Source organism: Acipenser ruthenus, chromosome 24, assembly GCF_902713425.1.
Source record: "Acipenser ruthenus chromosome 24, fAciRut3.2 maternal haplotype, whole genome shotgun sequence".
Lineage (NCBI taxonomy): Eukaryota > Metazoa > Chordata > Actinopteri > Acipenseriformes > Acipenseridae > Acipenser > Acipenser ruthenus.
Window position 1 is genome coordinate 27,929,351 of NC_081212.1, and position 25,592 is coordinate 27,954,942.

Consider the following 25,592-nt stretch of genomic DNA (forward strand, 5'->3'; position numbering starts at 1 on the left):
TTCAGTTGCCCCAGTAAAATCTGGACATTTCCACAACATTAATTAAAAAGCTAGCGCACGAAGTGAAGTTTAAGGCACTACAAATATATGTTTTTAATATTAACGTGATAGTATGGGCAAAAAAGGTTTATTTTTGTTTTTTTTTGTTGACAAAGGGCCATTTTAGCAGAACTGTTAGGTTTGTTATTGGATGTATAATTCTGTATTTTGAAGACGTTTCATTTGGACATGGATGACACGGTAGAGTACATGTGAACATATTCACTTTAAGATATTCTAGGCTTCATTGACAGCCCATCATTTGACACAATTCTTGACACCAACATTTTAGTGTAAAAGTTAATATTTTACAGCTTGTCTTTGGGTAGATTACTACTCATATACTACAATTCCGTATCAGGAGCAAGTTAAACAAGCGAAATCAAGGTTTAAACTCCTCATTTAAAACCTGCCTGCTGTGTGTAAAACACACGCCCAGTACTCCAGGAAAGAATAACGCTTCTTTTCATTCTGAGGTTCCTCGGAGTGCTGCTGCTGGCCGTGCACTCGCGGCAGCAGAAGCAAACGGAGTGCTGGTGTTGCACTTACATTTGAAAACATGCAGCGCCCATGCAATGGTGATGAAAGCTACAGCTGGCTGGATCAGGGACGAGTGCACCGAAATCCACAAATTATCTAATAAAGAGCTTAAAGACGCCGTGTACATCTTGTTTTAGAATATGCCAAATTCTGTACTAGGCTACAGGTTTAAGGAGTGTTGATGGTGCAGACAAAACACAAACATATAACGATTTGTGCTTAAAAAAATAAAATAAAATAAATTGCTGTTTCAATGTGTTATTGGTTGAGCTTTTAAACACTACAGCAGGCATTCTGAGATCAACTACCACTGCTGTTACAGATCATAATAAAGGTACAGATTAACAAGACAGATTCATTAGTACTGTGCTTCCGAAGCCACACTTGCATTGATACAGCGTGTCTGCTCTGTGGTGTGTGTGACAGAGCCAATGAAGTCATGCATGATGTTCACCAAGTTTTTTTTTTTTTTTAATGTAAATTAGATATATTTTTTCTTTAATGAATTGTAAACCACACGTCGCTACTAAAAATTACAATAAATATTTGTTTTATTGAATCAGCCACTTTTAAGTGTTAAAAATGGAGCTAGTCAAATATAACTACATCAAGAGGTGCTGTTTCTCATCTTGTCTTGATACTGTGGAAGAAAAAAAAACAAAAAAACACACAACCACTTCCATTCAGGGGGAAAAAAAAATCACCTTTATTCAAAAAAATCTTGTAAACAGCGCAGGAACATCAACAACGAATTCATGCAGTATCCTTACAGTGCCAGTAATGTTGGGACAGCTTCAAATCAGTCCTAAAATACTTCTATATGATATAGATATATCTGAGAACAAGACAACTCGACAGCCTGTGCAAATCCATGTGCAGCAGCCAGCTCTCTACAATGATCCCTTACAATAGATGGCTTTCTCGCTCATATCGCAAATGCAATCTCTAATCCGAGTTTGACAAGTTAAAAACAGTGCACTGTATACTGTAGGCGAGTTTCCTTCTAAATGGAATAAAATATGCTTTCACATGGAATCCCAGGTAAGATCGAATATTAAGGTGCATGCCATTTCTTACATGGACTTTCCTTCCCAGTCAGCCCCTAGAAGAGACACTTTGCAGGTCACTCTAGCATTGCAGTATTTCAAACCCACATCTCAGCACACGAATCGATGTTGCTCTCTGGCTTCTCGACCCAGAAGCTGGGATTGTTTCCATGGCTTAAATAACTATACATCACGACACATTATGTATAAAACCTGGAATTTTAAAGTCATACCTGGAACTCCCATGACCTTTGCACAGATTTACAAGTGCCATTTAGCTTTCTAGGTTAACTGCCATACAGAAACAGACCCCTACACCTCCCATTACTGTGTTGTAGTTCCTGTCGCAGTGATCTGGTCAGTCTTGTGTGTAAACCGCATACTGGCAACACAATTCAGAAGCATGCACATCCATTTTCCGAGACGGCTAAGGATATTGTTTACGGTAAGCTTTGAAGAATGGTTACTACAGTCATTTTTTTTTTTATTGTACTTTATGATGGTTTAATACACTGGTACACTGTTTGAGACAGTTTTAACAAAAAATCAAATCAATAGGTTGATCTTGTTAAAATATGAATGGTTTACACTGTAATCCCTTTCCCTTTTTGACATCCCCCACTCAAATCCATTGCCTAATCCTACAAAGAGAAAACAATTATTTAAATTATCTAAAAATCTTAAACTGAACACCTTCCCGCCTCTATTTACATCACAAACGAACATTATTTCCACACCCAAAATCTGCCTTGGTACGTAAAAGCAAGAGATTCCTGCCCTTCTCTGGCCCACGTCAGCTTTATTAAACTCAACACTGGTGTCGAAGGTGTGAGGTGCGGGGTTCACATTAGAATTTCTAATTCTAATTTACTAATATTGCTGTATTTGTAAGAGCTCACCTAGCAGATGGATTTACAGATTCATATCATCGCATGCTATAGCATCCTTGCTCAGGAAAAATGCGCACCACGACCACGGCCCAAAACGTCCAGACAAAACATGTTGTCTCAAAAAGGAAATTGACCTCAGTCTTGGACTCAGCCTTCAGCCCTGTATATAGAGTTCCTTGCTGTGTGTTCAGATGTGCTCTTCATGGGTAAAAGCACCATGTGTGAGGGGAGCTGCAGAACAACTGTGATATGGGAAAAAGGAAGCGTTCTGAGAAATGTCCGGTTTGAGAATTTATTTATATTTTTCTTCTTGCAGTTCGAGAAAACATGTTAATTTTCTTGCTCTGTTCAGTAAGCGTGTTGAAATGGATACCGTGGCATGATAAAGAAAAAGAAAAGCACAATAAAGCCATACTCCTTTTGACCTTTGGACGTCTCTCCTGTATGTCTACACCAGCATTAAAAACAGAGCCACTGCTGGATAAGATCCAAATGCCAAGTTCCATCTTTCCCCTCCACTTTGTGAAGATATTGCACAAGCATACTCTTAGAAACAGCCCATTAATCTAAGAGAACAAACAATACAGGTTCCTTAACCAGCAAACCGACAGACAAAACGCAGAAAAATGTCCTGTAAAAATTAAGCATTACAAATAATTCTACAATTTAGTTTTTACAAAAACAGACTCGCATGAACACAAATTGGATACATTCTTACTATATTCGGTTGTTTTTTTTTCCTGTTGATTTTGTTAAAGAAAACATCTCAAATCAGAAATAATTTACATTTAAAATGTATATTCTATACTTAATCATAAACCCAACAAAGTACAAAATATTCAAGAATATACAGAGGAAATATCAGGTCCTACACAATGTCTTCATTGACCACCACCTACAGTACAGCCTATACTGACCTTTAAAAAAGAAAAAGGGAATCTACGCTGCCACTGTTCCATTTCGAAGCAAATTCATGAACTCACATTCTCCTAAAGTTGAGACCTAAAGCACCAGTGAAATAAAAGGCCAGGTAAGGATCACATTTTTTTTCTTCTCTTTCTTTCTTGCAAGTAATTTTCCAGTCCCAGGTTTATAAGATGTCATTCGCTGGGTGTCGTTTTCCATATTCCATAGGATTGTCCCCCTGAGCGTCTCTTTCATCATCATCTAGAAAAAAAAACAAAACAAAAAAGATATAATTTAATAAAAAAAGGTTACAAATCATTAAAAATGGAACCGATTACGGACCAAGTATCAAGATTGCTGCAAGGGTTTATATTCAGCCGGGAGACTCCTACATTAAAAATCAGAGATACACCAACTACTCTACCACAGCTGCTTCCAGGACTAATCCTTGAAACACAATCACACTAGTAGCAGGCACTTGTCACCTTGATCAACTCCTAAAGCTGAGGGAACACAAAGAAACTTTGTCAGGAACAGTGGCTTGAGACCTGGTTCCAGGAGACCTAGTTTGAGGCAGTTTCGCTGTATCAAACCCCAAGTCTCCCCTGGTGTGCCATGCAGTGGCCTGAAACCTTGTTTCCTTAAACCAAGTTCCAAGCCACAATGTAGCTTTGTGTTCCCTCAGCTTAAGATTCACCCCGAAGCAACTGATCCAGGCAACTGCTGAAGTTACTAGTAGTTGGAGGCATAACAAACCCCATCGCAACACATGCAAACTCCTAAACAATATCTGAACAGCTTATTTGAACATCAGCAGCACAGAATATGACAGGAGTTGTCATCTAAACACAATACTCATTCACTCATACTGGGACTGTTGCTGATCTACGTTTAAAACTCTACAGTAATGTAGGATACAAATGAAATCGCGCAGAATTAAGCGTCAGATAGTGCTGTAGTTAATAGTACAAAAAAGCAAATTGACATTCATCCACTCTTTAGAACAGTAAAACTATATAAAACATTTTACCTCAGTCAAGCATTCACACAATGATAAAAACAAAAAGTACATGACCAGACCATTTCAGTGGAAACGTGATCAATAATAAAATGCAGAACTGCGTGTCTGGATTGAACTCAGCAGGCGGTCAGAGTTTAGTTACTACACAATAAGTTTGTTTTTCACTCAAAGTAGTAAAAAGATGCTGGCAATATTTAAAACATACACACCATGCACGTTACATGTAAGACTACATTCTAGAACACAGCATGAGCTATGAGACTACAGATATGAACAGGCAGGTGTAAAAACACACACAGTGACACGTCACAAGGCGAGCACAATGCAGGAAGCGAGGCCAGCAACAAACGCACGCACACAGCTGGATGGAAGCATGCAGACAAGGGGCAACAGATCCACCCGAGTTATCTGCAGTGCATTACATGCACTCGGCACAGAGGAACTCTCTGGATTATTACTATTATTAAAGTTCAACCTGGCTTGTACTCTGTGGTATGTACAGGGCAGACACACAATTCTCAAGCTTCCATTCTCCCTTCTATTTATTTTTATTTTTTTTAAATATGTTGAATGCTACAGATTTTGAGCTGACTTGAATGGGAAAATAATACACAAAACACACACCAAAAAATGTAAAAGCTGTTTTTAAATGCGACGGTCGGAAACACAGGAACACAGAGAGTCCTGTGGCATTACAATTCAACGAGTACCTAGCAATGGCTTTTGCTGCAAGTACTGACCGAAATAAAAACAAAACATATCTAAAAAAAAAAAAAAGTCTGCATTTTGAAGTTAGCAGCATGGGGAGGATTGGGGCGCAGATAACTCAACGGTGGATTGAGCGAGACTCAGTGGCATGGAGACAAGGCCCAAGCTCACCTTGGACGTCTTCTTCCCCACCATCACCATCCTCTTCCTCATTGTAAGCCAGCTCAGCCTGCTTGTCAGCCTCATACTCACCCACGTTACCATCATCCCCATTATAATCTGCAAGTTTAGAGCCATGCTGCGGGTCTACAGGGGACTCGTTCTCGTCAAAGAACCGGCCTGCGAAGGCAGAGAAGTCCCCGTCAGGAACAGAGGAAAGGAAAGGAAAGGAAAGGCGGAGATAGGAAAATCACCCTGACCACTGCAGAGAGGACTCCTCTATGCACCCAACACCACTGAACAGAGAGTGTTCAGTATCTTCAGCACCAGAGCAGATAAAGTCATGGGTTAGATTACTCAGAAGCTGGTTAAAGATGAAGGTGGGAAACTGTTAAAAGCGCCAACAGATGGAAGATTAAAGCAAAAAGCAAAAGGGACACGCTTTTGGGCTTAATTTAAGCCAACCAGAGCATTGGCAATCTTTTCAAAATGCAGTTTCTAACGCAAAAAAATGCCAAAAGCCAGTGCATGTCGCCATAAGATAGGTTAAAAAGAAAGCACATTTATTTCATGCCAATATAAAAAAGCAATTGGTCGGGCTGCTGGAACACGCTGGTGCAAGTCTTCTCTTGTCCTGTAAAGCTGCTTGCAGTGAACTGCTGAAAAAAAACCCCTGTCTAAATATCTAAATAAATAATAAAGCACGTGACGCATGATCTTCGGTACCAGGAGGTATTTCTTTTCCCTTTTACTGTCACCATCGTCAAGGTTGTGGTGAAAGGGAGCTGCTCTTACTTTGCCTGTGCTTGTGCAGCTCTCCTGCAGCAGGCTGTCTGACGTGTTCAATGGGGTTAGGCAGCACCTGGGCTTGGTCCAGTGGCAGCTGTGGGGCGATGTTCTTGGGAAGCTGCTGCTCGGGCATCATATTATTTTCAGGTGCTGCAGGTTAGAAAATCACTCGAGTTAAACACAGAAATATTTCAGTCCCCAAACATACACCTGAAATGAAAGAAGCGCTAAAGACAAGACAGATGAATGACACGCCTGAATTAGGAACTAAAGTAGGATTTTGTACATTCCCAAGGAAACCGTTTAAACAAAGTCTTAACACTTAAGAAAACCCTGCAGAGCTCTCAGAATCGTGTCTAAACACATCAGGTACTCCGGAGTTCATGAAAGAAATAGCACATTTGCTCTACTATTGCCAGAGTCATTAACCAAGTCCAAGCTGTTTAATAGTTATTCTGAGGAGACATTTGAGTACCTGCTTGTGGATCTCAACTCCTATCTAAAAGCACAAAAACACAACCTCATTTTAACTGTGAAAATAAAGCCCATGAGATAACACAGCAGAGTCTCTGTATTGGGATTGCCAATGGAATCAGAATAGTTTTTGCTGTTAAATAATTCCTTGTTCCCTATAGAATACATTCAGTCCTGTATGAAATTCTATCTATATATCTATATCTCTATGCATAGCACTATAAGAAATAGGAGAAAATTATGCCAATGTTGATCCTTCAATGGGGCTCCATATTATTCTGCTAGCATTTTATCCCAGAGTGTGAACTACTGGCTTTCTGTCCTTACCAATTGTTATACAATATGTGTACTGCCTATTCAATGCAACACAATACAATACAATACAATACAATACATCTCAGACACAGCAATGCTAACTCTAGAAGACAGCACACACTTACTGTCAACAGATCCCAATGGCATCAGATGCAAGCTATCGAATTCTAATTCCTTTGATCCCTGTTAAACAGATGGAGGCTGCGCTGCCCAGCCCTGCCCAGCCCTGCCCAGCCCAGCCCAGCCCAGCCCAGCCCAGCGGTTTCATACCTTCCCGTTGTTTGGGTTGCTCTCCCAGCTCCTCGTTCCCAGGGATGGGGTTCTGCAAGTGTAGCAGGTTGGCTCTACCTGCATCGAGATGCACCTGGTTTGGTTCGAGCTGCTCAGCTGGGTTGTCTTCCTGAGCGAGTGCGAGAGGGATCTTCCGAACCCCCCCCAGCGATCTGACTGCTGTCGAGAGGGGGTCGCTGTCCTTTTTAATGAGTGTAACAGCAGGCTTCTTCAGGTCTGTACACAAGAACACAAATAAAGAAATAAATACAATCAATCAATGTGGTTTAAACTAGTACTACACTACCACGTGGCGATACTTTCAGTCTAAATGAATGTGCTTCTATACAATGGGTTGTAGCTGGAGTGTACTGTACACGTGAGCTCTCTTGTTTTGTTTTTAATTTTGTACAGCGCTCTGGGATGCCATGGCGTGAAGGATGCTATATAAAATGGATTTGTATTGCATTGTAAAAGTTGCTTACTGAAAAGTGTATCCTCAACTTTCCCAACTTCAGTGTCCTCTATCCCTGGCATGCCAGCATCTCCCCCAGGTTTCACCAAATCACCTAGAGAGAGAAGGAGTACAGCTCCATCAGCAGGTCACATTCATTAAATATGGTAGAGTGTGTGTTCTGGGAATGTGCTAGCTTAATGAGAATCTGATTTAATATGCATTAGTGTGTGGACAACAAAACAATTAAAAGAGGACAACTAAATAAATACATTAATAAAGAAATAAATAAATAAATTCTAGCAAATCTATAAAAGCTATTTACATCGTCAGTTTGCAAGTGACACATATTCTCATTACACTCAATATAGACTCAAGCCCCCATTCAATTAATATCACTGTAAAAGGATGACCAGTAGAGATGGTGCAGCAGTGGATGCTGTTGTACAGATACAAAGGGACTCCTGCATTCACTCTGTCTCCAGCCTGTACTGGAGTTCACCGAGTCGAGCGCATGGAGTATCCAAACAGATCATTAAATAAACAGAATCCTTATCAAAGGATAAACTACAGATGTGCATGAACTGCTACACATTCATGAGAAAACGAAATATCCCTGAAGGGGTTAGAACCAGAGCTATAGAACATTACTGGCATCTTGTTAACGTAACAATCTCTGCCTTGTTCACATTTAAATACATAAGACTTCATATATATATATCTATTAAAACATTCCCTCACCATCTTTTCCTTCCTTACTGTCCAGTTTCTGGGTGCTGTCTTGTTTTTCCAAGTCTGTTTCCTTTCCTGCAGGCTTCACATCGCCAGCATTGTTAACTGCAGATTTATCTTCTTTTACATCACTTTCAATGAATTTCAGCTGCAGAAAAAAAAATAAAAATAACCAAAATAAAATCAAGTTTTAACCAACACTGTATGGCCACGAACCAAGTCACAGTTGTGCAGAAGTGAATAGTTGGCCAGTGAAATTTTTGCAGCAACGCACCCATTCAAACCTTTGAAATCTGGTGGTTCCTCCAATCAGTAACGGGGTGTTTGAGTTGTACAAGATTAAAAATGCAGCTGAACCATACATGGGAATCTCTGCAGTCTGTAGCTGGGAGAGGCAGTTTTCAAGAACATGCAACCACATCACTCTACCTGTTTCAGCTCAGCAACTTCCTGGGTGAGTTTCTTCATGCTCTCCTCGTACTGCTCTTTTAGCTGTGCTATTTGCTGGCTACACTGTAGACTGAAATTACAAAGAGAGAGACAATACCACAAAGTGTCCAAAATGTACAAAGCCCGAGCCACAAAAGCTTGTTTAGGAATTGGCTGCAGCACTTACACAATTGTACAGGGACAGTGAAAATCCAGTTAAGCTCCTGTTCAGTCAAGATGACGTTTATACCATACAATACAAGCCCAAGCTTTGTCCTGCCGCAACAATGCTGCATTATTAGTTCCCCAGCAGGGCCAAATTAAATCATCTTCATAAAAAACAGCACACGTTTACCTTTGAGCGTCGTTACGGTACTATATATATATATATATATATAAGCCGTCGATTGTGGCGAGTGCACCTACCTCTCGTACGCCACCTTCTTCTCCAGGGAGGAGCTGTTCCTCTTGTACTCATTGATCTGAGCCTCCTGTTTTACAAACTCCTGACGCAGTTCAGTCAGCTGCTCTGGAAGCACACAGACACACACAAGAGCACTTATTTTTTGCTTCTCGTTTTCAATCCCTTTTTGAGCGGAATAATTCCCTTCGGATTTCAATCCTCTGCTCGCTCGTTTCAATGACTGACTGGTCGTGTGCAGGGAGGGAGCACTAGTGTTCATTTAAAGAGAAAACACTGGAAGCCCCTTCTTACAAACCACAGCGCAATTATGCCATTTAGCCACCAGGTGGAGGCCTAGATTAGAAATCTATTTGATTCAAAAGTAAACACCACTATCTTAAAAGGGGGAAGTCTTTTTGCACATCTCCAGTAAATGGAACGGCCTTCCCTTATATTTGGTCATAGCTTACACGTATATAAATTGTACTACATGCTTCTAAATGCTACACTGTGAATACCAGGGGTGTGAGAGGTCTCGTCTTACCTTGGAAATGACGAGTTTCAGCCTGCTGCTCAGAAGCATCGTTCAGTAGCTTCATCTGAGAAGAAAACACAGAAACAGGCTATTAAAAAAAGTGCTCCTTAATTCAGATATTCATACTTTGAGTGCACCTTCCTGTTATATACAGACATGCTGTACACTGCCTATATTCTGTAAAGTTCCAGGGAATCCAGGGATTCAAACTGGAAGGCACTGGCTAAATTAATTTTACAATGTGACCAAGACAGACGGGAGCAGAAGCAAATGAAATCTTCCTACAACAAAGAGCACAGCTTGAGACAGCAAGGGAATGACAAGTACTCTTAATCTCCCTGGCTGCAGCTTACACACTACGATGCTCAAGGGTACAGTGCCGACAGCGAGCACAATGCACAGTACCACATAATGCAACTGCAGCAAGCCAGGAAAACAAGCCGATATCCGGAAACTCATTTTCATACAACTTTCTGTCTCTTCAAATCAGCTGGACGGGAGGAAATACAATTCCAAATAGCAATGTGACAAAAAATACACAGATCTTCATAAAAGACAGGCAAACCCCGTCTCTCCAGTACACCAGACAGGCAAAGCCCGTCTCTCCAGTACACCACACAGGTAAACCCCATCTCCTGGTGACAATCTTAGCTTTGCTTGCTGTTTACAATACAACTTCAGTCGTCCTGTGATGCAAACTACAGTACTAAAGTTTAAGAAGGTTAAAAGAGACTAAGAAGACAGTAAAAGTGCATCCTACGACTGTGGCCAGAAACTCCACTTTTTGGAATTACTGTAAAACAGGATTTTTTTTGCAGCAACTTAATTTCTCCAATAGCCTTCCAGGTCCGTTTTTGCTGCAATAAATGTTTGCGGTTCTTTTTCTTTTAATGTACGGCACATGTATGAATAATATATTTCACTGATTTTTAATAAACGCTAAATTAGCAAACATTTCTTGCTCCTGAAATGTTCTTGTTTTACAGTAACCAGCCAAAAAAGTAGCCACATTGTATATATTATTTATTTATTTCATTAATTTAAAGAAAATGTAAATATTCCTTTGAATTTTGAAAACAGAACTCTCAGTCCAAGTTGGTCCCGAGGTCTACAATGTATCTATTGTTTGGATGGAAAGCATGTGTCAGAAACAGCATGACACACTGAGGAAGAGAAGGACAATGAAAGACATCGTGTCACATCTTACCATCTGCTAGCCCGGCCACAAGGGCAGTGTTTATACCTTGTATTTGATTTGTTATTTCCAACCTATACTGGGAACAGGGGAAGGACAGAATGTCTTGCACCGAGAACCTGTGTGTTGCACACTCCCATTAAAGTGGACAGAATGTCTTGCACCGAGAACCTGTGTGTTGCACACTCCCGTTAAAGTGGACAGAATGTCTTGCACTGAGAACCTGTGTGTTACACACTCCCGTTAAAGTGGACAGAATGTCTTGCACTGAGAACCTGTGTGTTACACACTCCCGTTAAAGAGGACAGAATGTCTTGCACTGAGAACCTGTGTGTTACACACTCCCGTTAAAGAGGACAGAATGTCTTGCACTGAGAACCTGTGTGTTACACACTCCCGTTAAAGAGGACAGAATGTCTTGCACTGAGAACCTGTGTGTTACACACTCCCGTTAAAGAGGACAGAATGTCTTGCACCGAGAACCTGTGTGTTACACACTCCCGTTAAAGAGGACAGAATGTCTTGCACCGAGAACCTGTGTGTTGCACACTCCCGTTAAAGAGGACAGAATGTCTTGCACTGAGAACCTGTGTGTTACACACTCCCGTTAAAGTGGACAGAATGTCTTGCACTGAGAACCTGTGTGTTGCACACTCCCATTAAAGTGGACAGAATGGTCATTATTCATCATCAAGACCGAGCAGCCTGACCTTTAAAAGATGGGCACGTTTTGCAAACGGATGCAGAAAGATCGGATTTGGGGTTAATTGGGAGTGGGCAGATAATAGAATTGTCAGATTCAGTATTATATATATATTTTTAATTAATACTGCTTTGTATAGTAATTGTCATGATGGATGAGCAACAGAATGAGCCAGATGTGTATTAACCACACTGCTACTAAGCAGATCAACTACACTACTGCATTAGACAGAAGCTTTCCATCCTGCAACATTCGCAGTTCAGAAACACCCAACACAGCTCCATTTTTTTTTCTCTGTCTATTGCGCAAATGCCACTAATAAAACCGAAACGGAAAATTCAATAAATAAGATTAAAGCAGCAGCAAACTGTGCCATACGCAGCAGCTTCCAAAATGATTTAAGCCCCAATTCGCTGCAGGATGTATTTAATGTCTCGATGTGTAGCAGACTGCACACAGCACAATCTGACCTACAGATGGGAGCCAAGAGAAACTGAAATGACTAACCTACAGCACTACGGCCACAGGAAGAGAGCTATGAAATATAATCGAGTGCTCGCACTGCTTACATTCAGCCACCCAGCATACAGTACTTTTAGAGGAACAATTTAAAGTCCTCCAGCAATATGACCTGGTGTGGTGAGAGACCTGCCCTACCCATTTGAAATCCTTTTTCCGTATTGCACTGCCTCACACCACCCCTGGCACTGAGGCTCTGTGTGTTTTTCCATCTCGCGAGCTACAGTAGGGGGTAGCGGGATTGGTTTGCAAACGTAATGAGTCCTTTGTGATTGTGTTTAGCATGCCAGGCAGGTTTGCAGTACGATTCACAACCTGGAAAAGAAGGACCTGCAATAGGTTATAAAACACAACAACCACAAAGGAGATACAGTTTAAAAAAAACAAAAAAACCAGGGCATTTTGAAGGTGAAGATCAGGCTGTAAAACAACGATTCTTCTAATGCATGTGTAGCACGGAGGCATTACAGTGCATCTGCCACCTATATCAAGATCTTTGAGACAGGTGCATTAGCAAGGACTCACTAATGCTCCTCCCTCCCATCAGAACATCACAGGGAAGTGATTTACATGAAAGCACCAAGGAAAAAGCTGTGAAGCAACTACAGCAGTAACATTATCACTGCAGATACAGAAAGTAATTCCGATCCCCAGTGTGGGCAGGACGGGTGTCGTGCTGACGGGACAGAGTGGTGGTGGTCTTGATGGTGTGTGAATCCGGTCAGAGTCTTACACTGTAAGGACTCAGCAGCACTGCTTGAGACGGCAGAATCTTACTTCATCAATATCGCAGAGCACTCAATGTCACTTTTGACAGTAACAGGCGAAAATAAAATGGTAGTTTACACCCTGATTAAACTTTTAAATTTAAAATGTCAAATAAATAATACATTTGTAATCGTTCCTATCTTTATCAATTCAATACCTTTCCATTAATTGACTTGTAAGCCTACCTTCTGTGTCCTGATTTGAAGGTCTGTATAATATTTCAATTCACTAATCCTTTGTTTTTCTAACTGAAATATGAATTAGTTCAGTCAGTGCAGAAATGTCAGTCTACAGTAATGGGTGTATGGCATTCACTTCATTTTGCTTTTAAAAAAAACAAACAAAAAAAAAAAAACTACCACCACCACACAGGTACTTCCATTCTTTCAGAATTAGGACTACAATCATTTCCTTGTCTCTTTTTTTTTCTTTAAACCACTCGTTTTGAAGGTCAAATTAGAGTGCTGCACTTAAAGGGCAAGTCCTCTGTAAGAGTAAATGAATGCTTTGAGCAATCACAGTTTGCAGCCCTTAATGAAAGCGTTATGACCCAATAAATAAATGTCACAAATCCATTAGATGAAAGCTCTTCGATTAAGCCAACATTGTCAACTTCCCCTCTCTATACTAACATAAGGGCTTCCAATATAACCTCCTTATCTACATCCAAGATGTGCACTGCTCAATTAAAATAGAGTTCATAACTGATCTTAAAAAAAGGACAAATAATAACTGTACTTCTGGGTTTAAGTTTATGAAAAGAAAGTCACTTTTTACTTATCTGTACCCCGCAGGCTTTTTTTAATCATTCAGAATTATGTTCCCATTCTAGCACTGCCTGAATCTTACTGCTTGGAATTCAAATTCAATTTAAAAAACGGTGAGGCATCAAACAATTGCTGCAGACTTTGCATGTCTTCAGTGTTATTGGAAACTGTATGATTAAAGCTGAAATTGACTGCATTCACAGTACAGATCACAATCGAAGCATTGTGATCTGTTACCATGCCTCACTGGTAAACGCTGAATTAGATACTGATCCTGCAGTCCAGACTGTTTTCATCAGTATAATTACATACGGACCCAGGCTTTCGGGGAAATTTTCTGGAATATTATAGACTACTGTTCGTAGTGTAGCACTGAGAAATCGCTCGTTTCTGGTTCAGCAAGCCATCATCAAACGATGAGGAATGCTCTGCACAGATTAGTTAACCCAGGACTCCATTCATTGTTCCTGTTTTCCAATGCCTTGACTGGGAGAGAAAAGCAAGTTCACTTTTGGAAGGAGAAAGGTGGCCTTCAATGTGAACGTACAGTATATTAGACCGTTCGTGTGTTCTGCTGCTAGATCATCTCTGATCAGCGCTTGTATCAGCTAATTACAGTACAATGGAAGGGAGCTTCATAATAAATCAGTGACAGAGCTACATGCCTTATAGGGCCAGCTTCATCATGCAGTAGGGACAGAACATCCTGATACATAGCTAGACTATATATGAGAAACAAACAGAGGGCATAGTGCACCGCCTCACTGGAACATTTCCAGCGCTTAACAAAAATGCACTCCGCATTCCAACTCAAAAACAAACCCTAAAGTAGATCATAAACAAACCAACACACGAAATGCAGGCGCAATTAAAAGCTCCTGAATTTACAACGCATCCCATCCCTGGACTTTATTCAAATCTTCAAACTTATTAATGAAATAGAAATAAAAGCTTGCTATATCTTTTCATGAGGGCAACAGAAAATATCATCTGAAAGCTTAATATGAATCCAGCAGAGAATGTCTTCACCTACAGGAGGAGCATGACGGAAACAACTCTGTGAGACACAAGAATGCAAACAGTAACAACACGAGAGCCAGCTCCGTGTGAGACAACAAGGCAATACTGTACCACCAGGGACTGCACTGCAGCTGGGCTTGTTCTCAACTGGGACGGCGCTTTGCAGGTTACTGACGTCTGATTAAAGCTTTTAAAAGGAAGGTACAGCAAGTACTGATGTGCTTGTCAGTCAAAAGTGATAACGATCCCAACCACTAAGAGCAAACACAACAGTGCTGCCGGTTTCCTTAAACGTCTGATCACTCAGTCTCTAAAACAATCAACTCCTAGCAGAGGAGGTGGCGATTCTGCACACTCATTGTAATTCTAAACGCTGGGGAAACGAGTGCTCAGGATTCCTATGAGCTTTGCATTATTCAATACAGGAATTTCTAATGCAAAACAGACACATGTGCAATTGCTTCCAATCAGATTAAAACTCACCCCAGAGAGCTGGTTAGAATACCAGGACATACAGTACAGTACACTAGCTGGGAGAATAAACTCAGACTGGGAGAAGCTACAGCTTTCACCATTAAAGGTCATATCAAACTGAATGTTTCAATCAGTTACTGTACCTTGCTCACTTTCAAGAAAACACACACTTGACTATTCAAATGCATTGTGCTTCAGCAGATCAGGGAGGTGTGGTTCTATTAAACTATACATACTTTAAATATAAGGAATATGGGGTTCACGATTGGTGCATCCAGTAAAGGCGCAGTGGAGCCATTCAGATTTGTGTTGTCCTCCGGCACTATAGGTCTGGCTTCGCTGTGGATCCGCAGTGTGAAAAATGCCCGATTGGCAGGAACACGTTTCGGAGGACGTGTGTTTCAATGGCAAAGGACTACATCGGGATGCGGGACTGGGTCCTGGAAAATGCTGGGCTGGAGGCCCAGTCTATGCCCATAGCCATCCGGATCCTGTGGCTGATGGACAGGGAGAGATGGGAGGCCTAGGAGACGGAACAAACCCCAAACACCTTGGAGGAAGGTTTGGAGTTGGTCCTCAGCTACCTGGAGGCAGCTATAACCACAACAGCAGCCCAGGTAGCAGGACCACCAGCAGAGGAGTACCTGCTGTCCCCATCTCCACCAGCAGAGGGTAAATGCCTGCTGTCCCCATCTCCACCAGCAGAGGGTAAATGCCTGCTGTCCCCGTGTCCACCAGCAGAGGAAGAATGCCTGTTGTCCCTGTGTCCACCAGCAGAGGAAGAATGTCTGCTGGTTTCCCCATCACAACCAGCAGAAGAAGAATGCCTGCCGAGGTAGAGCTGCACCAGTCCCCTACAAATGAGGCAGAGCTGAACCAGTCCCCTGCAAGTAAGGTAGGACAGCACCAGTCCCCTGCAAGTGAGGGAGATATGCACCAGTCCCCTGCAAGAGCAGGAGACTACACGCTGCTCCCACCTCCGTCGCCAGGAGACTACACGCTGCTCCCACCTCCGTCGCCAGGAGACTACACGCTGCTCCCACCTCCGTCGCCAGGAGACTACACGCTGCTCCCACCTCCACCGGCGTGGGAGGACTGCTTGCCCCTCCCACCTCCACCAGCAGAGGGTGAATACCTGCTAGTTCCGACTTCACCACTGTGGGAAGAGTGTTTGCCACTCCCATTAGCACCGCCCAAGGATGCCTGTTTTGCATCGCCTGGGGCTGCCTGTTGCTCCGCATCGCCTGGGGCTGCCTGTTGCTCCGCATCGCAGCAGGAAGTACTGTGGCCGGAACCCCACCAAGGGGAGCTGCCGGCCACAAAAAAGGGGGAGGAGGTCTGTAGACCACCAACCCCAGCAGCAGTTTTGCTGCCGGAGCTCATGGGGGAGGTCAGGAGACCTGCGCCATACCGAGAAGACTGGGTAACAAGCATGCTTTAGCAGTACTCCCTCCATGTTAATGACAATTCAAATGCTTTCCGCATAATTTGTTTTGGAAAACAGAAGAAAACAAGAGACTACTTAAACCCCCTATAAACGGTTGTTAGCCAACATGTTTTGCCCCTATTCTGTAGAAGCTACTGTAGAAACAGCTAGGAAAAGAAATGCCTTAACTGGAATACAGTGTCGGCTGCCATGCCTTAACAGGAGGTTCTAAAGTACTTGCAATGTAAACACCAACGCCTTTTAAACAAGGGTGTGTGGGAGACGCCAGAACAATGCGAGGCATCACTTACATCCTTATTTGCACTGAAGAGGGAACGTGCTTGTTCATGGTGCGTTCTTTTAACCTAGCTCAGGAGCTGCTCTTCTGCTCTACCTGCCTGCCTTCCACACGTGTAACACAGGCTAGATCAGCCACAGTGTCTCTAGTGATGTGCCACTGTGGATCTTGTTTAGTTTCTCTGGCAGCACACTGCTGTTCTCTAGATGCTGCCGACACTAAAACCGCTTGGATGATCTGGCTAACATTCTGCCTGTGGAATGCACCCAGCACTGCAGAGCAGCTCCTCAATTCAATCACAGCGCCTCATGAACAAATAACCTCTTTCTCTTTTTATTGCCGTGGGCAGTAGAGGCATGTTTGTGACACTGCTCAGTATCAGAGTAAAGCCTGGAATGGCTCATTGTATCAATACTGTCTCTGTGGTTTGGGACCTGTGTGAATGCCCACTATTATTTGTTACAGTACAGTAGCTGTGGTGTAAAAACCTTTAACATGACTTGTGCAGTAGCAGGTGAAATTGTATTGGATCTGTATTGTTCTGCAATTTCTATTCTTCCTTGACTTGTACAGTGAACCGCAGTGTTGCGAGTGTCACTGTTCAGACCATGCAATTTCAAAATGCAATTAAAAAGGTTTTCACGAGGGCCATGGAAACGCTCAGTACAAAAGGATGCTTATGCAGTTCAGCTAGACAGCAAATGCTTCTTTTCCACAATGTGTCCGACAGCCCATTCTCAATTCTTTCTTAAAACTCCTGTCTTTCAGCATGATGCCAAACGCGATCAATGCCAGCAGAGGTAAAATGGCAGAGATGAAAGTGGCAGCTTGTGATGAGAGAACACTTTCTGAATGTGAAAACACTGGAGCAGCCAAAAGACCTGTCACCTTCTTCATTTCCATGAGAAGCAACTCGCTAGAAAGCCTAGGCGCTACAAACACAAATCTACTGTTATTAAAAGCAACAATTCATGTGATATCGTGTACAATAAAGTAGAAACGTGCCTTAAACATCAATTAAAATCAAACTACATAAATACAGTACACGACTACACAATGATACTTTTTTTAAAGAACTTTTTGTATAATACAGAGTAAGGTTACGTTTTATAAGGGTTTTGTTTCTGAATGTGGGTAGAATACCATCCCTATGCTAAACTGTGTATATTCCAACACTGCAATAGATGCAGATATTGCATATTTCAAGGAGAAGCAAACAATAGCATTTCTAAAAAAAAATGTGAATAGCATGTTCCTTTTACTAAAGCAAAACCTGCCATTAGGTTTTAAACAGACAAAGGTGATACTGTATTTTGTGTAGGTGGCTGTTAGACGGCCATATTGACCAGAAAGCTGCAGAAAACTGACCTTCTAACAAATTCACAGGCACTGCACCAAGGCACACACTGCGATATGTATGCTCTGCTAAAGAAAACGCAGTGTGTAAACCCGTCAGAGAGACTGAGTAATACACGTGGAAGCACTTACTGTTTGCAAACATTTAAATGGAAACTAATGAACACATGATTGAGGAGCAGCTCATGTTGTCTTAGTGCCCTACCCAAGGTAATGGAAAATGACTCACTTGGTGCTACTTGTTTTTCACCTGTTGAGGGAATTCAGTGCGCAGAACAAGGGACTGTATATACAGCAGCCTACACAGCGGACCGTAACCTTGATAATGCTCACTGCAGTGGGACTGCTTATATTAACACACGACTCAGAAACGATCAAGATCCGAAGTTCCAGTGTCCTCAGCTGCAGTGTCAGTGCCAGGTGAGCCGTGTGTATAATCGTACTTACGAGTACACTGTAAATTGTTGCCTTAGAGGGAATCCATGTGAACTGGACTGCATGTGAAAAGGCAACCCTCACAAGAGCACTGGAGGGGGCGTCACCTGCTGTACTAAAAGCACTTGAGCCACAACCAGCAAGCAATTTACAACTTCAACATCAAAGAATCGTTTAACATTGAAAAAAACAATTTCACACAGAAGACGTGTCTTAAGATCGGGCTGTCAGCGTGCAGAGAGTTCATGAGCACATGCCTCATCTAAAACGATTACATATTGATGGAACTGGGACTTCAAAGTTATCATTCATCAAGCCGCTCTCTATTGTTCTAGGCTACAGTACAGTAGCTGCAGAAGAACAAAAGCTGTACAGTAAACATATCAAACACTGAGGCTGATGCAACATAAAATGTATTGAGCACCTGAGCTTCAGATCTCCTGGTAATCTTCTGCTCCTCTCAACAAATAAGGAACTATATTTAGACATGTGACAGATCATCATCTTAACCAATCCTCTGGTTACCATAGCTACTGTACACAGAACTGCATCATACCTGTTAAGTGACTTATAAATCCAGGACAAGTGCTAAAAAAAAACTAAAAAAAAACACACTGCAGCCAACAGAAGTAACTGTCAAACTGTGCAATCATAAATACAAAAGCTACCACACAAAGGACATGCTCCCCCTCCCAGACACTAAGCAATTTAAAACAGAGTTTTCTACTGCTTTTACAAGATGTGACAGACCGACACACGAGACTGTGCAGAGCTATTAAAGCCCCGCTTTCCAACAACTCTGCTCAATTCTAGACAAGAATCTTCCTAGTTTAATGTGAAGTAAGACCTTGGCGTCCAGATTGATTGCATTTCACACAGGCAGTCTGTCAGCTGCAAGGACACAAGCTTCCTTTCTATTTGAAACATGCCCTATTGCTTGTGGCAAAAAAGAACAATGCTATGATTGAATGACTAGCTCTGTTGCAGCTCAGGATGCACTGTGTAGAACTTTCTGAAACATGTCAATTCAGAACCGCGTGTGCACACTGTGTTCATATCTATAGAAAAAGGATTTATTAGACCCAAGGAACGCATGTGCAGGGATGGAAATAGCTCCCAATACAAAGCACTTCGATCCATTCCAGGTTTTACTGCGAGTTAATCAAACCCATCTGAGCTTGTTAGCTTTACACGGGATCATGAAGCTCAATGGAATGGCTCAGAATCCATTGCAATGGGGAGTCTTATTGCTGTCCCTGATTAGATAGCAATGTCATCACCAGAGCTGGTCCTGATTGAATGGAAAGGTTTGGAAAAAGAAAAAGTGAGGTGCTTAATAATCAAAGATACTGTGTGAGAAATACAGATTCTCCAACTCTGGAGCAAGAGACTTCAAGTACAGTAGCTTCATACCCGAGACAGTTTACATCTGCAGATGTCAAAACATATATTTCTACTACAGGAACCTATTTCTAATACAGTAGCTGTATTAGGAGCAGAGTTCAATTGTGGGTAATGCAGCACCAGCACTAGCACTGTTCCAAATCTGAAAACAAATTGGTTGAATTGTTGTAACATGAAACTTTGTAAAAGGCACGCAATTACATCAAACCATTATAGTACAATTAAAAAACAAACACTGCACCACTCAATTGCATGCAACATGTCTGACTGCGTGAACTTGGCACCCTGACATTCAACCCACACATTACAGAGCAAGGACCCCTCACTGGGGTGTCTCTCTTTAAATATACACAAGAACTGAATTCAATGTCTACCTTGTCATCCGTGCATTTCCTGATCAGGGCATCTTTGGCCTGCAGCTTTCCCTCCAGGGAAAGGTAATCGCCTTCTTTCTGGTCGAGCTGCTTCTTATGCGTGTCCACCTGCACCATGAGCTCCGAGTTGCGCTTCTCCAGCCGGCCCCGGGCCGTCTCCGTGCGCGTCACCTGCACCTGCACCTCGGCCAGCTCCTCTTGAACCCGGGAGTGTCTGTTCAGCAGGCTCCAGTAATTAAACGACAGGATGCCGATGACCACGAGGAGGGCGACGAGGATGAAGGAAGGCAGGCGACCTCCCCTCCGGTTAGCACCGAACCCAACCATTGGGAAACCCGATCGACAACAACACGAAATCCAAGCAGAACTGGCAGAGGTTGCCTGGGTGCGCTACTATTACTAAGAGACGTGTGATTGGAGATTTTAATTCAGAGGACTACGTTTCCGATTTTAGATTAATTGAGCCTGCCAAGAATGTAAATAATTAAACGTAGCCCATTACTAATTCAAAATGATCAGGTTTTCATCAAAACGATCTGTTCTCAGAATAAATATATATTGTACTGATGCGACTGCCTACAGCGGACTGACAACAACAAACCCAACACGCGAATAGTTTAAAAGCGAACGCGATTCTGCGAGATCACCGCAGGTAACAGCACAATAAAACCAAGATCGTGAAGATTTATTTTATTGCAAGTTAAAAAATAAAATCTTTGAGCCTGATTAAAAAAAAAAAAAAAAAAAAAAAAAGTAATGCGTGTGTTTTCAGTGCGGTGTCAGCACAAACCTGCTCATCGTCACCACCTGGCTTCCTCACCTTTAGCTGTTAAACATTGCTCTTTCATACGTGTCTACAAATCGCGGATAGGAACAGTATGTGCACCCTATCGATCTCCTCGCAGCATTTCCCTGTGTCTATTCAGACCCGAGTCTCAGTTCGTTGTGCTCAACAGATCTTCATCTGCTGCTCAGTGAGCTGCTAACGTATTTAAAACAACCTGCTGAAAATGCTAATAATAAAGTAATGATATGTAACGCCCTCGTCTAATTTCCAATTTCCAATTTCGTTGTATCTTCTTATAATCTTCTGCTGCTGCAGTGTAGGCTTGATATCAGGAGTCAGAAGTGATACTGCTGTGTCAACCAGAAGGACATGATAGGGGGGTTCGCCAATCAAGGACCGCCTACCGACGACATAGATGTTTCTCATTGGAGAGCATTTTCATAGTGGGCGGAGTTTGGAGGTGCAAGTTTGAGTGAGAAGCTTGGGCGCAGGCGCGTTTGAGTTCCGCATTCGTATTCCTGCGTCCTGTGGTTGCATAGTCTACGTGTATTTTAGGCAGCTGGAGGAAGTGGTGCAGCCAGTTATTAAATTAATGAATTCAGAGACAAACTCTAAAGCTGTAATCCCAGAAGGACTGGTTCAGTATACAGGATTTTAATTGAACCTGAAAGTCACGATTCTCAGCAGTTGTGCAATACCGTCGGTGTAATTGGGATTGCATTGTAAATACAGACATCAGTTTAAGAGTTAATTAAAGATAACTTAATTTCTTCAATGTTCTTTTTTTTTTGTACTGTATTCTTAAGGAGCAACAATACAACGCAGCAAACAATTTTGCCTGAGGTGAAGAAACAACACATCCACAGATGCAAAGTTAACCGTCTTTGATCTTGACTTCTAATACAACAAAATGTTCTATTAAGCCATCAGCATACACAATCAGCAGCCATCAGCATACCCTGCAGTGGTTAGGGCTCTGGACTCTTGATCGGAGGGTCGTGGGTTCAATCCCTGGTAGGGGACACTGCTGCTGTACCCTTGAGCAAGGTACTTTACCTAGATTGCTTCAGTAAAAACCCAACTGTAGTGTATCCACGAGTCCCTTTGATCAGACTGACAAGGAGTGCCCAGAATGAACAAAATCATCATTGGGACATGCTACTGCAGGACACTCCAGTGTCCTATTGCACAGCAGTTTAACCCATTCCAGGTTTTGCAACGAGCTTGATTAGCCCCAGTGTACAGGTAACAAGCTCAGGTGTGTCTTATTAAACTCGTAGTAAAACCAGGAATGGATCAAGCTGCTATGCAAGGAGAGTCTTATTGCCTTCCCTGCACTTATTCAGGAAGTCCACTCTAGTATTCAACAATGTAATGTGTATTTTAAATAATGAATTCCAATGGCTGTATGCGCAAAGCGTTTACTTGTGTGTTACTTACAGAAAGGGGATTGAATGATCATATTTAAAATACCTTCTAGACCAATATAAATATGTAAAGACGTGATAACCAATCATTTCAATTGCATGAAATATGAGTGGATTACTCTAAAGAAGCATGACCGCATGAGCGTTCCAAAATTAAGATGCGCAAACATAACGCATAGCAGTGACACCTAGTGGTTATTTAGGAGAAGTGAAACGAAATATTTATTTTGGGAACTACAGCATTCGTTTTCAATTTGGTATGGCAATGAAAAAATATGTATTGTTTCTTTTATTACGCAATTCATTTTATTACATAATTCCAAAATAAATGACATTGAGACACGTGAAAAAGTGTCCTGTGATCTACCACACAAAGGAGGAGGGAAGAGGCAGAGGAACTAGTATTATTTGATCATCTATCGATAACATTTCTGTCTGAGGTCATCAGGGTACCTTGATGAAGGCAGAATGCAGGCACATGTTTGCTCTGTTCTGCAGATTTGCACATTCACTGAAATGGGTGGGAGCTTGCCTGTACACCACAAGTGGAGAACGCACCACATCAAATGCACATTATATTTCTTGTTTTTATTCTGTTGATAAAGGAGGGGTGATGCGATTGGGCAAAAATAACAGAGATGCCCTCTAGTCTCACCAAAGTCAAACACGGCCTGGTACCTGTGTTGTACAATTATAAGATTCGATACAGGAGATTCAGTATAGGGAAGTCAATCTTTGCAATGGACTGTACATGACTTTAGCTGTCTTTATCATTTGCTTTTCATTGATTACTCAACGCAAATACCGAACCAACATTATCCACAGCTTACACTGTATACGTCTATTGACATTACTTACATCCGTTTGAAAAATGAAAGTACAGTAGAAATACCAGCAGAGGGCGCACTTGCTTCTCGTAAATAAAAAAAGCTTCAACACGTTTTAGCCCACTGTTCTGTATCATAAGCAGGATCGTATGTAAAGGTGTGCCTGCTATTCATTCCTTATGGAATTGTTGTGGAGAGCACAAAGCTGCTGTCTGTGACCTAGCAGGCACTGCCCGCTCCTTACTGTAGCTGCTTTGGAATTGCAGAATGACTCGACGTAACTCCGCTCAATGTGTTTTCAACTACCTAACTACAACAATGCTATCTTAAGCAAAGACCGTTTTGCAAACGGGAGGCCCTTAGTAAATAAGGAACCCATTAAATGTAACTTAACTGCAGCTTAATAGATGTTTTATTACGAGTGTGCTGTGTTAAAAGGAACTGCTCCAGGCACAGACACTAAAAGCCTATACCTCTCCCCTATTCTTCGTTTACCTTCAGCAGTGCGTGCACTCGGGCTCCCCCAGGGTCTAAAACACACACTTCAGGAAATTAAAGAGCTGCTCTCATACTCTAATGTGAAACCATAACCAGTGCAGTAGGGGTACAGCATGCTGTACTCCCAGGCCAGGTCTTTCCTCCAGCCATGTCCCTTAATACTCACATTGGACCAATGAAACCTCTGAACAGGTCCTTACTGACCTAGTAATTAGATTCTACCTATAAAACCTGGAGTGGAATTCCAGGACCGGACTTGCCTACCCTTGCAGTGTTGAATGCTACTGTTTTGACAGAATCCTACCTATCGCAATTGTATTTTTTTGCAGAGGTATAGTGTACAATATTGCAGTAGTTATTTTTATTTTTGCAAACAAAGCGGCACCCTGCATAGGGGCTACATGCGACTTACATTATTACAATCAAAAAATAAATACAAATTTTCAACATGCTGCACGAAACTAATGTCTAGGTTCTTTTTGCAGCCTACCAGACAGACACTAGAACAAAGCATATATGCATAAAGAGTTGATTACGTGTGTACTGTCACTCTCTCTCATTCTACACACACGCACACACACACACGCACACACACGCACACACATACACACAGGATTTATCAATGACAACGATATGGACGGAAGCACGGTGTTTTTTTTTTTTTGTTAAGAATAATCTTTCGTTCACGCCACAGCAAGCTTAAAATGCAACTGCATCGTAATTTTTTTTTAAAAATCAATTACAGTACTGCAACAATTACACCACCGGTGACTCATGTATACTCCTCTACATTTAGCTTAATGCATTTTCACACACTAATTATTTGCAGCATGACAAACGCCGCTCATCAGTTGTCGCATATCACTCTACACAACATACCCTTTGGCTTAGAAACGAACAGAAAAAATATACCAAAAAAATGACGTCAGTAAACCGTCTATGCTTCCTCCTATTGGCTACAACACAACCCTTAGCCGGGGGTATTCTAATCCCCGATTGCCTTCTCTGTATGCCCTTTAATAGGTCCGATTTTCTATTGGTGCTTGACGCTGTCTGTCACTCGCGACTGCTTGACCCGCCCACCTTCTCAAGCAGCAAGCGGTGAATGGTGAACGATCCGCGGCGCTTCGCCTATACCCTGACTGCACAGCACTGCTACGATTCACAATCACTGAGTTTTGTGTGGTTGCACAGGCGCCGAGCGAGCAGAGAGTTCACAACTGCCGGCTAACGATGCTCATGTCTTGCATCCCAGCTGCTGGAAACACATCTACTACTGCCTCTGTGCTGGAGAGCTGGAGGAGGTGGTCTTTGTGACATTTCTTTTTCAGTCCACTCGACACGATTCTCTCGTTCTGGTCTCAGGAGCTGCAGCCTCGTAATTCTGCACGAAGATGCTGAGTCGATTGATGAGCGGCAGCATGAGGACCCTGGACAGAGAATACAGTTGTACAGTTAGGCTGTTGGATGATACAGAATACACCTGCACCATTCAGGTCAGTCTTACGTATTACTGCTGTATATGTAGCCGGTTTCTACAACGATGCTGAAACACAGCCGACCTTTGTTAAATGCACAGCGTGCAAGACTCGACTATAAAAACG

The 25,592-nt window shown here is 42.1% G+C and overlaps 2 protein-coding genes across 5 annotated transcripts in view; one reads left to right on the forward strand and one right to left on the reverse strand.

Annotated features, from left to right (window-relative positions):
* Positions 1-1,261: 1,261 nt before the first annotated feature.
* Positions 1,262-21,598, reverse strand: LOC117429711 (protein GOLM2-like). Of its 3 annotated transcripts, none has more exons than XM_058999100.1 (10): positions 20,450-21,598; positions 9,720-9,774; positions 9,199-9,301; positions 8,773-8,863; positions 8,353-8,491; positions 7,643-7,726; positions 7,158-7,394; positions 6,105-6,248; positions 5,322-5,489; positions 1,262-3,682 (listed from the first exon to the last, which is right to left on the reverse strand). In XM_058999100.1, the coding sequence occupies exons 1-10, from the start codon at positions 20,774-20,776 to the stop codon at positions 3,606-3,608; spliced, it is 1,425 nt and encodes a 474-aa protein (XP_058855083.1). In that variant the 5' UTR covers positions 20,777-21,598; the 3' UTR covers positions 1,262-3,605. The 3 variants fall into 3 exon arrangements, with proteins under 3 accessions (XP_058855083.1, XP_058855084.1, XP_058855085.1); XM_058999101.1 differs by having other exon boundaries at positions 5,403-5,489; positions 20,450-21,597; XM_058999102.1 differs by lacking the exon at positions 5,322-5,489 and having other exon boundaries at positions 20,450-21,596.
* Positions 21,599-25,094: 3,496 nt separating this feature from the next.
* The window catches only part of LOC117964261 (FERM domain-containing protein 5), an 85,297-nt gene continuing 84,799 nt past the window's right edge, over positions 25,095-25,592 (forward strand). Inside the window, exon 1 of one of the 2 annotated variants that reach the window (XM_034907251.2) lies at positions 25,095-25,484. In XM_034907251.2, the coding sequence (XP_034763142.2) occupies positions 25,383-25,484 (102 nt within the window). In that variant the 5' untranslated portion in view covers positions 25,095-25,382. The remainder of the gene's footprint in view (positions 25,485-25,592) is intronic. The other variant, XM_034907249.2, reaches the window with a different exon arrangement.